A 16347-nucleotide genomic window follows, 5' to 3' on the forward strand; every position below is an offset into this window, starting at 1 on the left:
TGGTTGCTAAATCATATTAAAGGTTTTAAAAAATCTGACTTGATTTTTGTTGGTTTTAGTTAGTTTGTTTTTTTTTAGCAGAATAAAAACCTGTTATTTTAACAAGGGTGTGTAAACTCTTTTTATCCACTGCATGTATACTATAGAAGATTAAATAGGTATCGTGTAGTGTAGAAAATTGTGATAGTGTAGTCTAGTATAGTCTAGTACAGTATACTATAGTGTAGTCTAGTGTACTATAGTATAGTGTAGTATAGTATAATAGAGTATACTATAGTATAGTATAGTATATTATAGTCTAGTATAGTATACTGTAGTATAGTCTAGTGCAGTATAGTCTAGTATAGTATACTATAGTATACTTTTGTGTACTATAGTATATTTTAGTGTAGTGTAGTAGGTGTTGGTGTATTAAAGAGGTATAGCTGATATTTGGTAGTGTATTACAGGATATAAAATTGTCAATGTAGTATAGTGTAGTGATATATAGTACAGTGTAATAGATAAAATTGTTATAATATAGTACTGATCAGTATAGCAGACAGAAGATATTTTAATCCAAGCTTATGCACTGCATGTGTACTTTAACTATCGAGCATTAAAATGTTTACATATTTGTGCTTTTAATGAGTAACATATTAGAAATGAGAATGTAAGATCACAGAAGCTGAAGAGTTGCGGTATATAGTACAGTATAATACAGCAGATAAAAAGTTAGACTTCCATCCAAGCTGCTGCACTGTATGTGTTTTAACACACATCTACCATTAAAATGTTTTAATTTGTGTGTATATTTTATTGTGTGTAATATATTGGAAATAAGGAGTGCCATATCTCAGCTTTAAAGTGGTAGTGCAAAACTAAGTGCACTCCCGTGTTAGTCATGACCACCTTAAGGCACAGTGTGAATTTGGTAAAGATATGAGAATGTTTTATTTTTATATTTTTATATTTTGCCCCAAGTTCTTTGGGGTGAAAATTCAGATCTCTCAGATTTTCACAAAGGGTGTAAGGGCGGTCAAAAAATAACAGAAGTGCACTCAGTTTCCTCCCATCATGCTCCAGAGATAAGATCTGAGCGCTTTAATATGCTTTGAATGGGAGCAAACTTACATTATAGGGACAGCCAGAGAACAAAATCATGAGAGCAATATTTCCATTCAAACTTTATTCATGCACAACTTAGATAAATACACTTCAAATCAAAAATAATAATAAAAATAATACATAAATGATTTTAGTGTTAAAGCAAACAGAGGACATAGGGTTTTGTGATCTTGTGAAACCAGGAGAATCACTGTGCTGATCCAGAATCAGTTTTTGGCAAAGATCTTTCACTAAACAATATTATATGAACAAGATGGGGACTGAACCTAGAGTCAACTCCACATTCTTAAACCTTTCTTGGGTAAACTTGTAGAGCGTCTCGTTTGACCTTTAGGAAAAAATTGCATCAGTTTCCGATTAGTCTGCGACATCGATATAAACAATAACATGATACACACACAAAAAAAACGTTTTCTCCGAAAGGTTTACCGTTTCTGAACTTACATTAAACTGTACAATTTTGCATGAATCTGATTTCCTAATAAACTGATAAATGCTGTTAAATTGATGCCCGTTTTAGAGCCAGCAAGTAAGGCACAACATTTCTAAAGGCACTTTGATCCCCACAAAACTTAGTCTCGTCGCCCCCTAATGGCCATCCTCAACCCTATATTAAAACATCGCGTGAAAGATATATATAAAAAAAAATTCAGTTATACAAATGATACACACAGCAGTCCTGCTGATATAATCGAATAATAAAAAACATTAAAGAATTACAAACTAGCTGGATAATAGTCTTTTTCTTCTCCAGGATGGGTGGAAACATCTGTTCAGAGTGGAATGGATCCAGTCTTCAATGCAGCTTGTTTACATGAACCCAGAGCTAGAAAGAGAAACATTGACACGTCAGAAACGATCAAATAAACTTCGTAAATAGTAACTCCATCTCTCAATGTTTAAGTTTAATCAGCCTACCCACTTAAAAAAAAAAAAAAACAATTATTGTAAATGGTGCAAGCGTAAGACACAAAATATTTAACTTGCTTTCTACTACTTTGATCAATTTCCTCTATAGTAACTCCATTGTGTCCATGTTCTTTACAGTTCCTTGCTCATTACATACTAATGGCTACGGAGAGTGTCCTTAAAACTGCAGCCCTTGGTTTGCTCATCTGGCATTACATTGCTATAGAGAGGCTTTGTAAGCAAGAGGAGGGAAAAAAGAATAAGAAGAAAATAAATAAATAAATCGAAATAATGAACGAGGCTCATCGTCACGGACATCCACGAGTTATTTTAAAGATGGACGTTTTTTAGATAAAGACACTGCATAATCACATAATTAGCAATTTTGTGTTGCTTCTTCTAAGTAGAAAAAGATGTTTTAATATATCTGACAATAGAAAATTTGTGTTTATGAAGCCACACCCCCTGATACAGACGGACAATTGGTTTATATCTTTAGTTGACATCATTAGGCACACCGTTAGCTGAAAGAACAGAACAGCTAGCAGAGTGCGAGTTACAGACATCGTTACGTGAGCACGCTACTGACTTCTTGCGGTCTTTGTCCTTCTTGAGGTTGGAGTTGGAGCTGAACGACTGGCCCTGCAGGAGCTCAGCCGCGGCTTTCTTCTTACTGAAGGAGTTCATCTCGTCCTCCAGAGCCTTCCTCTTATCATCCAGCTTGCTCTTCTCGTCAGCGTGCATACGCTTCAGCTGCTCGAATTTTCCCTGGAGCTACACACACACACACACACACACACACACTCCTTCTTTATGGCATGTTTGGAACCTAGTTTAATTACCAATTTCAGGAACAACAACAAAAAAGCATCTTAATATTACTTCAGGAGGCAAAATGCTTAAAGAGGATCAAACCAAATTGAACATTTAAACAAATTCGTCTTAAAAACACATTCAGCCCTTCATCATCACTGTGAATGAAAACAGAAGAGCTTTATTTATTAATCCATACTGTTTACATGGATAGAGACCTCTCTACTTTCATCCCCCACACTGCTCCTTTAATCTGCTCTGTGTGTGTGTGTGTGTGTAGTTGAGTACTCCTCTCATTCACAGTGTGTTTAATCCGTGTGTCACAGACTGTGTGGGATGGATATACCTCTCTCTCAGCCTCCTTCAGCTCCGTCTCCTTCTCTTTAACACGCAGGACAAACATCTGCCTCATCTCCTCCTCTCTCCGCTGCAGCTCCAGCAGGAACTCCTGACGCTTCGCCTCGTACGTCTCCTGCAAGCTGAGGAGACCCGCAAATTACTGTACGTCATCCAATCTGTAGCGCTGACAAATAACTCGTTTGGCTTTGAGATCATTAATTCAAACAGATTAAAAACAGAAATACTGATGTGCATTTATACATACATACTAATATATATATATATATATATATATATAAAAAACACTTCTGGACATTGTGTTATTGGAAAATAAACCACACACAGAGAGATGATACAAGCCCAGAGAACACACACACGTTAAAGCCATGCTAGCGATTTGTTTCTACCTGACGGGTTTGCTGTCAGCATCTGTGTCCTTAAAGCCCATCTCCTCCAGTTTGCAGCGTCTGTAGAGCTCGTAGTGGCGTGTGTGTGTCTGCTCCCGCAGGTCCTCCATGTTCACGCAGATCAGCATCTCCCGCAGCTTCACAAAATCACAGTGGTTCTCGTTCTCCACTGAAACACACACCAACGACTGATTCAGCAAATCTATGTGGAACACACACACACACAGCAACAAAAACACACACACAGCGCATACCTTGCACCACACCCCAGGGGTACTGTCGTGCTTTCACCATCTTATTCCCAATCTTCACCTCCTCTGTGCTTCCCACCACGGCAAATGGCAGGTGGCCCTGGAAACAACACACACAGACTGTAATACGCTCATTTGATTGAGGATTCCTCCATCCTAATATACTGTGAGATCATCAGTTTTTATAACAAAAATATTTCCAAAGGGCTCAGGTGATTCCTGATGTTTTTACTTTCAGAAATTTTAGTACTTAAAAAAAAAAAAAAAAACAAAAACAAAAAAAAACACACACACGGTGTTGAATTTCAGGAAACACTAGGTCAAATACAAAACCCCAGCATTTCTGTTCATTTATCTCCCCGTGTTTGTGTATCACCACTGCATATACGTTGCTCTGATTTATATTTGTGCGGTGTTGAATGTCCTCGATCTAAGCTGTTTATTATGCGACGCACTAAACTATTTACTGCCACTGTTTTAATGTCACACTTTGAGCAAGTAAACAAATGCATATGCTAGTGGGGGGGGGGGGGGTGTACTTAAAGGTCACATTTTATTCTTGCTGTACCGAGTTCGACAATAAATGGTCAGTGAGGTGAATTGGGCGTGAATCTGTTTTCGCAGAGTTGCGTATACTCACGTTCATGGCGCTGTTGATCTTGGAGACGGTCTCGTCGTCGGTGGGGAACTGATAGATCTGTACTCCGTTGCTCACCAGCTCGCTCATGATCTTAATCTTAAACTTGTGCAGCTCGCTCTTAGAGATGGTGTCCGCCTTCGCGATGACCGGGATTATGTTCACCTTTACAAACAAGGAACATACACGACATCAGGCACCGAGCAGCGGCTGGGTTACAACACGTGACCACTGCTCGATGCGGTTTTTAAGTATTCGAAATGAGCAACCGAGAGGGGCAAATCTTGCCTTTTTTTGTATTATTTGAAGTGATAATTGAAGCCCATTAGGTTACTAAAACATGCAGCTACAGTTTATTATAGTACTTCAATTAAAACCTGTTCAATATTGCATACTTATTGATTTCCATACAATTTTTGTTGCATTCCACCAATAACAGCTTATTATTGTTCAATATCAAGGTCACCGGACCTAGAAAACTAGAGAACAGGACGTGAAACACCAAAACAGACCACATCTGGGGACATCCGAATCTGACAGGATTAGCTCGGTTTTCAAAGTGAAGAGGAAAGGCAAACAGGTATTGGCAAAGAATTAACGCATGGAACTCATTTTCATGGTTCACCTCCTCTTCCTAACAAGTCTTTGGATTGAGGTTGAGTGATTTTGCAGGATGGCCAAAGTGTTTCCGAGCATGCACGTGAAGCACAAAAGGCAATCTCCGAGACTGACCAACGACTCACTGTCCATCCGCTTTTACGTCAAATTACTGAGATTGTAGAATACCATGTTTTCGTGTGAATGATGTGTTCACCTATCACAAGAGTTCAGTCAGCAGCTTAATACTGGTGTTTTCCACCAGCTGAAAAAGCCAACAGTGAAAGTCTCTCATTTCATAATGCAGTTACAGGTTTTACATCACCAAAACCAACACACACACTTAAAAAAAAAAAGAAAAGAAAAGAAAGTCTTGAATGGCTCAGAGAGCCAAGAACCATGATATAAACTCTCCTTCAGTCCTGCTGCCAGCATTTCTGAGGAGGAAACACCCACTGAGTGCCAGCCATGAAACCAGACACACACACACACACCCAGAATACACCAAGTCCTCAAATCTCACAAAAATACCACACAGACACATTATATAAACTACACACACACACACAGTAGACTCGTACAAGATTGTATACAAGGCAGCTGAAGAATAAATCCTACAGATAGGGGGGGAAAAATGTTAGAAATGTGAAGTCCTCCCTCGTTCTTTTATCCTCAAATGTAATCACAGGCACTTCCCAGAACGGCAGAAAAACTGCCAAACTCAAACTGCAACACATTTCTACTCTCTGATATGTACAAAAGGCAGCCTCAGCATTTTCCCCACTTCGGCAACATTAAGTGTTTGAAGGAGAACACTCAAGAGTTCAAGGAACAGATTTTTACACAAATTACTCTACATGTAGCTGATTACATTTTGTACTGGAGTTACAAGGATTTAAATTTTTTTTTTTTTTAAAAAAAGTAATGTCTTCCTAAATAAAGTATTCTGTAGAATAGCAAAGAGAGTCTGAATTCAGATCCGGGCGGCGATCCCTAATCAGAAGCCATAGGCGTCTTTGGCGAGGAAAAACTCCCTGAGATGACATGAGGAAGAAACCTTGAGTCTTAAAAAGGGAACCCAATCATCTTCTGGGTCACACCAGCTAGTGAAATTAGAAATCATTACTGTATACATGTGTAGAAGAGTGAAGGCAAACAGGACTAGGTGTGTGGAAAGGATGTTCAGTAGGATCAGATTGTCTTTATGGTTACAGCAGCAGCTCTTAGTTACCAAGCGACAGCATCCGGTTGAGATTATCCACTGAAGAAAGGATGAGACTGGGGTATAAACTGTTTTCAGCTCTACTTAGTGAAAAAGTAGGAGACATTAAAAGGTTTTAATACAGATTTCAGCCCATATCCATCTCTAATCCAAGCCTACATCTAACTACACATTCAAATTAGTAACTTCTTAAGTCTTGAGACTTGGGGATAAACTTCCTATAAATTAGGAAGTCCACATCTTTGCAGTATCCATGCGGGAAAATTCACAAGAGCAGAATTTCAAGATGGGACTACGTCATCCATATATCTTGTAACGTTCAGAGGCAGGGAATCCCACGTCATGTTGTCTTGTGTGGAACGGTACAAAATTCTCTGAGGTAAAAACTGACTCAGAGTATTTACACGCGCTGTATCCTAAACCACATGGGCAAGTTTGTGCGACGTTACTGAATAAAAGGATGTAATTTGAGATATTTATTGTGCGTGTGTGAATATTTACAGAAAAGAGAGATTCTGGGTGAGCTAGACTCCGTTACACTTCCATGTTAACAACATTAACCTTTACAAAACTACAGAAAGAAACACTGGACACAAAAACATATGCAGTGACTGACTTTTTGGTAAAAAAGGAATATTGTCTAAAATCACCTAAATGTTCTAGCGTCTTGACGTTTTGGCAACACGGACTGGGTGTGTTTTCAAAAAAAATGGTTTATAATCATGAAAATGTAGCATGATTTTTTTTTTTAAACTCCAATTCAATACGTGTTTAATTAAACGTATTTGGTACCAACCTTGCTGTCCAGTTTCTTCATGGTGACAAGGTCAAGGGATTTCAGCGAGTGTCCGGACGGGGCGATGAAGTACAGGCAGGCGTGGATGCGCGAGTCATGATAGTTGTGCAGCGAGCGCTTGATCTTCAGCTCTTCTTGCAGGTAGGACTCGAACTGCGTGTCGATGTAATCCACCACGTGTTGGTAGCTGGAGAACCGAGTTTTCCATTAAATCAGGGACTGAGCTAGTGCTTCAAGAAATCTGTAAACACTAGTACATATATCTACACTACATGGACAAAAGTATATGGACACCTGACCTTCACACCCATATGTGGGCCTTCTCTAAACAGGTGCCACAAAGTCTGAAGCACAATTGTCTAGAACATCTTTGTATGCTGTAGCGTTATGATTTCCACTTTAATGCAATTAAGGGGTTGAGACCAAATCTGTCCCAGCATGACAATGCCCCTGAGCACAAAGCAAGCTCCATGAAGACATGGTGTGTTAAGGTTGGAAGAAGGTGGAACTTGAGTGTCCTGCACAGAGCCCTGACCCCACAACCGCACTGAACACCTTTGGGATGAACTGGAACATCGACTGCGCCCCAGACCTCCTGACCAACATCAGTTCCTGACCTCACTAATGCTCTTGTAGCTGAATGAACACAAATCCCCACAACCATGCTCCAAAATCTAGTGGAAAGCCTTCTCAGGAGAGCAAAGGGGGACTAAATGGGATGTTCAACAAGCACATATGGGTGTGATAATCAGGTGTCCACAAATAGCTGGTCATATAGGGTGAACATTTCTGTTTGACCAACTATCTAAAGTCTCCCCAACCAAATTTCCAACCCAACATCTGCCTGTCTGTATAAACGTCTTACCAACTGTCCCCCTCCCTCTTGCTCCTCCTCACCTATCTTGTTTGTTCATCTGGTCTCCAAACCCCACCGTGTTGACGATGGTGAGCTTGAGACGCACGTTGCTCTCCTGAAGGTCATACGTCTGGGCGCGTAGCTTGACGCGCGGCTCAAAGTGAGATGACTCGAAGTTCTCAAAGTTGGTGTTGAACAGCGTGTCCATCAAAGTGGACTTCCCGATACCCGTCTCACCTGTACACAAAATTATATATGTCTGTGTGTAAGTTAGAAAGAAAAATGATGTATGAATAATGCTTTAGATGAGAGAGAGGAGTTGTTTCTCTAGTGCTGCGGTGTTTACGGTGATTCTGGACATCTATTAGAGTTTTACTTTAACCTCAAAATCAAAGGACATCAATAGTAAACATCAGAGTGGAGTTTTTAGCGGAGAGGTAATGCAAAAACGTTCGGTTCTTTTCTCCAGCACATCCCTTTAAAGATTAAAAACACATTCGGAGATGCATAGAACTAAAAAATAATCATCTTCGAGAGTCACCTATGCAGAGGATGTTGAAGCAGAAGCCTTGGCTGGTGGATTTATTGACCAGCTGATCGGGTAAGCTGTCAAAGCCAACGTGACCAGACAGAGATAAAGGACGAGCATTTCTTTCCTGTTAAAACAAAAAATAAGCATATTAAAGCTTTTAATATGAAAATCATTCAAGTTTAATGATAAAAACACACATAGTAAAGCTGAAATTTTCCAACTCCGAACTAAAACTTTGCAATTGCGCTCCTGCTGCTTCTGAACTGTTACGACTTTAGGGGTTAGGATGGGTCTACAACTATGCGTGAATTGTTAGGAAACTTTGTTCCCACTTTTCCCCCTTTTAGTCTTGGTGAACGAACACAAGGAACAGAGAAAAGCATAAAGCCGACGGCTGCGTAGGCAAAATTACGGCTAAAAATAAAGGCGCGATCTGGAAAGTTTAACCACAGTGTTTTTTTGGATTGTGTTTGGGACATGGTCCATAAAGACAACACCCTTGAATAAAGAGTCGCGCCGTTCTTGTAAAATAGGGACGAGTAGCAAAAGGAGAAAACCGAAAACTTATATATGCGTATGAAACATTTGTGCTAAAGTTTCCATTCCCTATGTATAATGAATGGGATGGAAAAGAGGACGGAAAAGAACCTCTATTTTACATGAACTTATGGGTCACTCTATGAAAAATGTAGTGATATCAATCACAAGCAATAAACTGTAACATTGCAGTGAACATTGTTAAATATCATAATTAATGTCCGGTGTTACACCTTGAGATATATATACACGATCATTTCAAAGTCATCCTGTTTCTAACGACTGTAAAAACAATGTCTTTCTAAATTCTCCACATTAATTAGTGTCGGAAATTGTGACATTCTTTACCACACCTAATAATTTTTTTTTTTTTTGCTTTAAATCTTACGCTTTCCTGTAATAAAAGTCTCCTTATTTGAACACAGGGGCTACTTGATAGTAATATATGGGAATAGCTGTTCCGGGTCACAGCCCATTGGTGTCTCCATGGGTTACGTTCAAACTGTTTTAATAAATAAAATTAAAACTCAATTTCCTTTAGTAACGATATTTCTCTGTCAGTCAGGAACAATTGATGGTATTTTTTTTAAAAATGACCAGAACTTAACATTACAGACAAAATCAAATAAAGTTTGTAGTTTTACCCAAGCTTTGAATTTCCCACCAGTACTCACGGATCTCCTACGATAATCACTCAGCATGGCGGACCGAAAAGCGTTTTGAGAATTTGTGATGTTCATGTCCAGGTAAGTTACATCATGTTACACTCGTGCAGGGTAAATTGAAGTCACTCAATTAATACACATTGTGACTACGTGATCATTAAAAACTTATATAGCTGATACAGTCTTACCTTAACTTCCTAGTGATACGCTCTGTAACCAAGAACATTGACACTTCCCAGCGTACCCAATCCTTCTTTCTGATCGGTCCAAATTGTTGTTTCTTTTCAAACTTCTCTTAAATGTTAGACTATTTATTGACCTGTCAAATGTTTTTCTAATTTTTAAATAAACTTTGCATCGATAAATGCATTGTTATTTTCATGCACACGTGCAACGCAGTAAACGTGACGCCTCATAACTCATGTTTGAGTAGAGATGTTATCTTATGAGCCATATGCCATTATGTCTGATGGTAAAGTCATTATTCTGGAAGCTTTGGTTGCAGTTTTACATGGAGTGACCCTTAGCGACAAAAATATATTAAAGAAGAAATGTGTGTTTATCCTGGAAGAAGACAGCAATCCAAGAGAAGTTTTCCCATAAGGCTCTCGGTCTTCAGATCTGATGTAAAGAATGCGGCGTTCACACTAGCAAGCGTCAAGTCATACATGTCTTTTATTCGTGTGACGACTTTTACTATCGTTGCTCGTGTCCAATGGGTGTTTTTTTTTTATATTGAGAAAACACAGTAATCAAAATGTATATGATTTATATGCAGCACTACTGTTTAAAATGTATTCAAGTTTTATTTATATACAAATATATAAAAATATATTGTATATAAATATATCGGATTTGTCACTTACCAGCGTCGTACCTTTTCAATTTGCATAGAATTGAGAAAATCTGAATTTAAATGTCACGCTGTCGCTAAAATCGTGGCTCGCCTATTACTCTCTAGTCTAGACCTTATCGGCGTGTCAGGCAGTGTTATAACAGATACACCAGGACAAACTACGGCAAAAATAACCATCACTCACCATTGGACTATTTCTGGTACGTCTCATTAAGGAAGGAACAGCTCTGAAACCTATACATCACTGTAACTGAATCCTAAGAGTATGCAAACGTTTACACTGTCTGCATATTTGTGAACAAGGGGGAATTTTTCCCCCCAATTCTTTTAGGCAGGAAAGATCTTAGTTCTTAGTTAAGTTTTAAAAATCATTCACATTCTCTTGTGTTTTGATCAGCATGCCATTATACACACCACAGCACTCTGGGGATCGTCACCATTTGAGAGGACAAACATGTTTATCGCTGCATTCTGGAGATGGGGTGACATTTTTGTTTTGTTTTTTTGTTTTTTTTGGGGGGGGACGACAAATCAGGCATGTAAGAAAGTTAAGCGACCCAGATTTTCAGTCCCAATGAAATGTCTGTAGAGGCGAGGTTTGAAACAGGAAGTTGGTGTGATGGTGTGTTGAAGTACTTGCCTGACAGCCAAATATTTGAGATACGCCACATCTGTGACAAATCTAAAAAAATATCTTAGTGAGCTCGCTAAATATGGCGAACAGGGGAGAGTTTAAAGAGAACCATTTTTCAACCGTGGAGGACTTCTCAACGACGAGAAGGCATGTGTTTTTGGAGTTACGCCGTACATATGGGCATCCCAGGGTCTCACAAGAGTGTTAGGCTTATAGCTAAATTAAAATATTTCACTACGCCATAAAATGATATTGCTCTCACTGAGGAAGAGGCTCCTGAATCACGTTCTCAGTTAGTCTGAGGTACTAAAACAGCACAAAGCTAGTAAATCACTTCTCTGAAAAAAAGCGCCGGACACAAAACCGCAAAATTCCACCCTCTTCCAAATGAATGAACTCTAACTATTAATGTTCTCTTACAAGGAACAGTGTGCACGAAGACACATCGACGATAGTGATGCGTCATTCACGAATGATTCGTTCATTTTAACATGAATCGGGAACAACGAGTTGTCTCAGAGAGTGATTCGTTAATTTTTGACTGCGCATGTTCAGCAACATCCCCATAGGTTCTCTACAGGAAACAGAACTGATTAGTTCATCTCTCGAATCTTCGGATTCGAGTCGTTCATTCATGACTTCACAGCCCCACTGCATTCAGCCTATGAGGCGGTCACGTGATGAACGAACGACTCGAACCTGAAGACTCGAGAGGTGAACTAATCAGTTCTGTTTCCGGGGAACAGACGTGACAAATGTGATGTGACAAAAGAAAGAACAACTCGGATCAGGAGGTGAGGTGCACTAACAGACTGCATAGCCTGAAGATCCAGTACTAAGATATTAATGAATCATTTCTGTTTCTCATAATTCGGCCTCGGCTGCATTAGCCTATAGTTAATTTTTTATTCCAAATGTGATCAACATTTGCGTAAGTACTAGATGTGTTGGGGAATTTAACATGTAACCTTTTAATTATATTCTGCTGAAATGAACCAAATGACTCAAAAAAAAAGATTCGTTCATTTTGCTGAACGAGATTCAAAGATTCGAGTCAGTAAAATGATCCGAACTTCCCATCACTAGTCGAAGAACCATGTTCACTCCTAACAAGTTTCTACTGTAGAGCAGGACATGACCCGAGGGGCGGGACAAACAAGTTCTAGAGAGCATTTAATTGGACAAACATAAGACTAGTACAGATTGAGTCATTAAAAAAAAAAAGTGTAATAATTTTCCCAGAACTAAAAAAACTACTATGATGATGTTGATACTGGAAATCATGTAAGATGAATGTAGAGCAGTTTAGAGTAGATCTGGAGGAAGGGTGAACTGATTTATAATAAAAATAAAAATGCAGTTTGTATTACTCAAGGAAAAATGATAAATTCATGGCTACGCTCATTAACTTTCAATGAAAGACTTAAAAGACTGCTGAATGGGTTACATGTGTTTTTCCCCCTGTTGGACCCTGTGGTGTATTAAATAGGGCGTAGAAGCCATTAATTCATACTCAAAGTAGTGCACTTGTATAATTAGGGAACATAAAGTCAGCTGAGATTTATCCATTGCTAGTTAAACTTACTAGCTAGCTAGCTAGCTGGCTATCTACCCACCTAGCAAAAACCAAGATTAGAGCTACTAAAGAAAAACAAATTTACACGAAACTTACCCCTTGTCGAGCAACATCAGACGAAGCCATGTTGAAGGAACACTTATAATTTAATTTCTTTTAAATATAATATAATTTAGAATCGAAAAAGTACCGACATGAAAGAGGCGGGTGAAGCCACTTGAAAAAGTTTGAGGAGAAACGCTTGGAATGCAACAAGACTGTACCACTCCTCAGAAACGCCAGTACACGACAGGGTAAATAAATCTCTACCTATGTAGTATAAAAATACCTCACCAAAAAAGATTCTGACTCTCACATTAAACCATAACTAATTCTTAGAATTGTCATAAATTACTGTTTGGTTATTATTTTGTTTTGTTTTTTAATTTGCGAACGTACCATATCACGAGTTAGCTTTCACTCAACCTCCCCCCGCATCTACATTGGTACGCCCTAAACCAGATAAACGCTTGGAAAATGCAACAGTATTGGGAAATACGAAACTGGCGTCCATGTTGGCTCTGTATGGGACCGCCTAAGGTTAAAAGGCTCGTGATATTGAGATCCAATATGGCGTCCGAAAGGAAACAGTTTCCGTGAGGAGGGATTTAAGGGCGGGGCGTGTGTTTGCGAGTAATGAATGAAGACGTGGTTGCTCCACTTACTGGCAATACTAGGGATTAACAGAGCCAAAATAATGGGGGATCCAGAAATGGGGCGAGCATCGATTTGTTTATTCAGATTCGTAAAAAGAGGAGATTTTTCCGTCACGGGGAATAACAGATAGCCTGCTAAATGCAGGTAAGCAATAATGGTCGATGATGTGTAGTTTAGTGTGATGTGATGGCGACCGAATGCAGCCAAGAAGCGGTGTTATGTTTTCTGACGGAGAGAGGAGGAAGAGTGAAGAACACGGATTTGATCAACCACTTCCGATCCTTCATTTTCCCCGAGCCCGAGAGGAAAGTCGCGGTTAAAGAGGCGTTTAAGAGCTACGTGGACAGCGTCGCGGTGGTGAAAGTGGAGAACGGAGTGAAATATGTCTGTCTGAGGAAAAGGTTCAGAGGGTCGGTGAAACGGGAGGATGGCCATCATGGACCGGACAGCGCCGCCGTCCTGGAAACGAGCCTCAGCGCTGTTGTTACCCATGACAACCGCAGGGACAACTGCCTCGCGCCTGTCAAACCGGGCAAGCCTCCGAGCCACGCGCTCAACACCGCCGTCCCGTCAGAGCACAAAGATGCAAAACAAGAAATACCGCCTGCCTCGTTTTGCGCAGGTGCGCGCACACCTCCGAATACTTCGCAAACCGGTCCGGATGGATCAGCCTTCATTTCGGCCGCGCACGGATGTGAGGATAAAACGGAAATGGGGAATAAGCACACCAGGAACGCTGGCGCTGCGAATCACACCAGGTCTGTCTGGAAATCAGATGAAGCTCTGCATGATGCACAAACTGCTACGGGAGGATGTGTTCCGGAGATCGCCAAGACTGAACCGGAGACTGACCGAAGCACGTACTTATACGTTGCATATTTACCGACGCATACTGAAGAAGTATGCCCGAGCGAGGACAGAGCTGATCATAGTCATCCGGAGGGCGAGTCCGCAACGAAAGCACGCGAGGAGGACAGGTTAGGAGCAGGGAGTGGATCACCGCGGATCAGTTTAGGCACGTGCGAGGGCGGAGCGGATGAGGGAAGCGCGGACTCTGCGAGCAGCACGCCCAAAGGCAGTCGGAAGAGTTTCATCGCGCACATGATGAGCAGCTCGCCGCAGGTACGACGCAGCATGGTGCTCAGGCACAGCCGACACGCAGCCAAGAGCGACTGCGACCCGTCGTCGGTAAACTGCGCGCACGCTGAAGAAGAGAGCGCCTCCGCGACACTGGACCCCGTGGAGCACGAGTGGATGATGTGCGCCTGCGACGGTGAGTGGGACAGCCTGGGTCGGCTCCTGAACAGGGAGCCCAGCCTCGTTTCCAAGAAGGACTTCGTTACCGGTTTCACGTGCCTGCACTGGGCCGCCAAGCTGGGCAAACACGAGCTGCTCGCCCAGATCGTGAACTTTGCGCGGCAACGCGACTTGGCACTAGACGTGAACGCGCGCTCGAGCGCCGGCTACACGCCACTCCACCTGGCCGCCATGCACAACCACATCGAGGTAATCAAGCTGCTGGTGGGCGCGTGCGACGCCGACGTGGAGGCGCGCGATTACAGTGGCAAGAAGGCGAACCAGTATTTGCGCAGCGATGTCGCGCGAGACGTCCTCGACATAGCGGGCGCCGACGCTGCCTCCGACCCCAGGAGCGAGGAGCTCGCGCTCGGAGACGACGCCACTGGGTGGAAGCTGCCCCGAGTTCTTCAAGCCAACCTGAGGCTGCTGAACCGCAGCGCGAGCGAGGACGACGGCCGGGACTGTGTCGGGGGGCTCGCGAGGGAGAGGCCACTTCGCCGGAAATCGTCACTTAACAAGTTAAAGCCCAGACTGAGCAAGGTTCGCGCGGGGATCACGCCGATCGTTCACAGCACTTCTCACTTTGAGCGGCTCGAGGGAGCCACGGGTCAAACTTCCGGTCCGTTTAGAACCAGACCCAAGTCAAACCTATTTGGGTGATCTCAGACTTCTCATATTTGCTGCTTACACACACACACACACACACACACACACACGCACGCACGCACGCACTAAAAGACAGTGGTAGGGATTATACCAAGGGCCATGACAGACAGAAGGGGTCCATTAATCTGTCAGGGGGCACAAATTCGTCCTTGCACACCTGCTACAAGGGGAACACTTGTGAATCTACCACCAGCACCTGAGATACAGATGAGTGCAAAAGTTTGCATCCCCCTAGGTTTTCTTGAGGAAAAATAATTGATCTACAAACAATTCCATGTTAATTTAATCGTGTTGTTTTGTTCAAAACGTGTTATAGCTGTTGAGTCTCAGTCAGCATTTATCTTTTTTTTTTAATTTATAGCAGACTCAGAAGGTTCTATCACATTGGCATGCTCTTACATGCTTTATTTAATTTATTTCATTTACTTCATTAAGACATAGACTTTAAGTTGTAGACATGCTCAAACTCTTAAGCTGTTCACTGAAAGCAGACAACTTAAAGAGTTAGCGCAGAATGATTAAACAGCTTTTACAAGACCTAAAACGAGACATTTCACAGAGCTGGAAAAGTGCATCAAAAGATATTAAACTGTTTAGAAATGACATCATTCAGACACAAATGCACTAAATAAATGGGGGGAAAAAAGAGTAGTTTGGGGGAGGTTGGGGTTGGTATGAGCATAAATCCAAAACAAAGACCAGCAGCCTGCAAGTCTTGATTTAATTATATCATATTTTAAAAATCTAATTTTAATTGTTTCACCATTAACACTTTTCTGACCATTTCTAATCAAGGAACATCTCTGGGGTGAAAAAAACCCTACCTTGCGTTACACTTCCTTCTGGTTTGTTTAATCGTTTTAGAAGTGAGGGAATGCAAACATTTGCACTCAGTTGTAGAAGTTTATTAAATGCAACCTTTAGCTGTTTGCTGTGGTAGGTAGGAGCTTAT

The 16347-nt window shown here is 41.2% G+C and overlaps 2 protein-coding genes across 2 annotated transcripts; one reads left to right on the plus strand and one right to left on the minus strand.

Annotated features, from left to right (window-relative positions):
• Positions 1 to 1125: 1125 nt before the first annotated feature.
• septin10 (septin 10) lies at positions 1126 to 13075 on the minus strand. Its single transcript, XM_053638004.1, has 10 exons — positions 12831 to 13075; positions 8476 to 8590; positions 7976 to 8171; positions 7079 to 7265; positions 4467 to 4628; positions 3830 to 3926; positions 3576 to 3744; positions 3176 to 3308; positions 2606 to 2790; positions 1126 to 1933 (listed from the first exon to the last, which is right to left on the minus strand). Exons 1-10 carry the CDS (start codon positions 12858 to 12860, stop codon positions 1918 to 1920), a joined length of 1290 nt encoding a protein of 429 aa, XP_053493979.1. The 5' UTR covers positions 12861 to 13075; the 3' UTR covers positions 1126 to 1917.
• On the plus strand, positions 13061 to 15442 carry LOC128615708 (ankyrin repeat domain-containing protein SOWAHC-like). The gene has a single exon (XM_053638003.1). The coding sequence runs from the start codon at positions 13617 to 13619 to the stop codon at positions 15387 to 15389; it is 1773 nt and encodes a 590-aa protein (XP_053493978.1). The 5' UTR covers positions 13061 to 13616; the 3' UTR covers positions 15390 to 15442.
• The last annotated feature ends 905 nt before the right edge of the window (positions 15443 to 16347 follow it).

This window comes from Ictalurus furcatus, chromosome 12, assembly GCF_023375685.1.
Source record: "Ictalurus furcatus strain D&B chromosome 12, Billie_1.0, whole genome shotgun sequence".
In the NCBI taxonomy this organism is placed as follows: domain Eukaryota; kingdom Metazoa; phylum Chordata; class Actinopteri; order Siluriformes; family Ictaluridae; genus Ictalurus; species Ictalurus furcatus.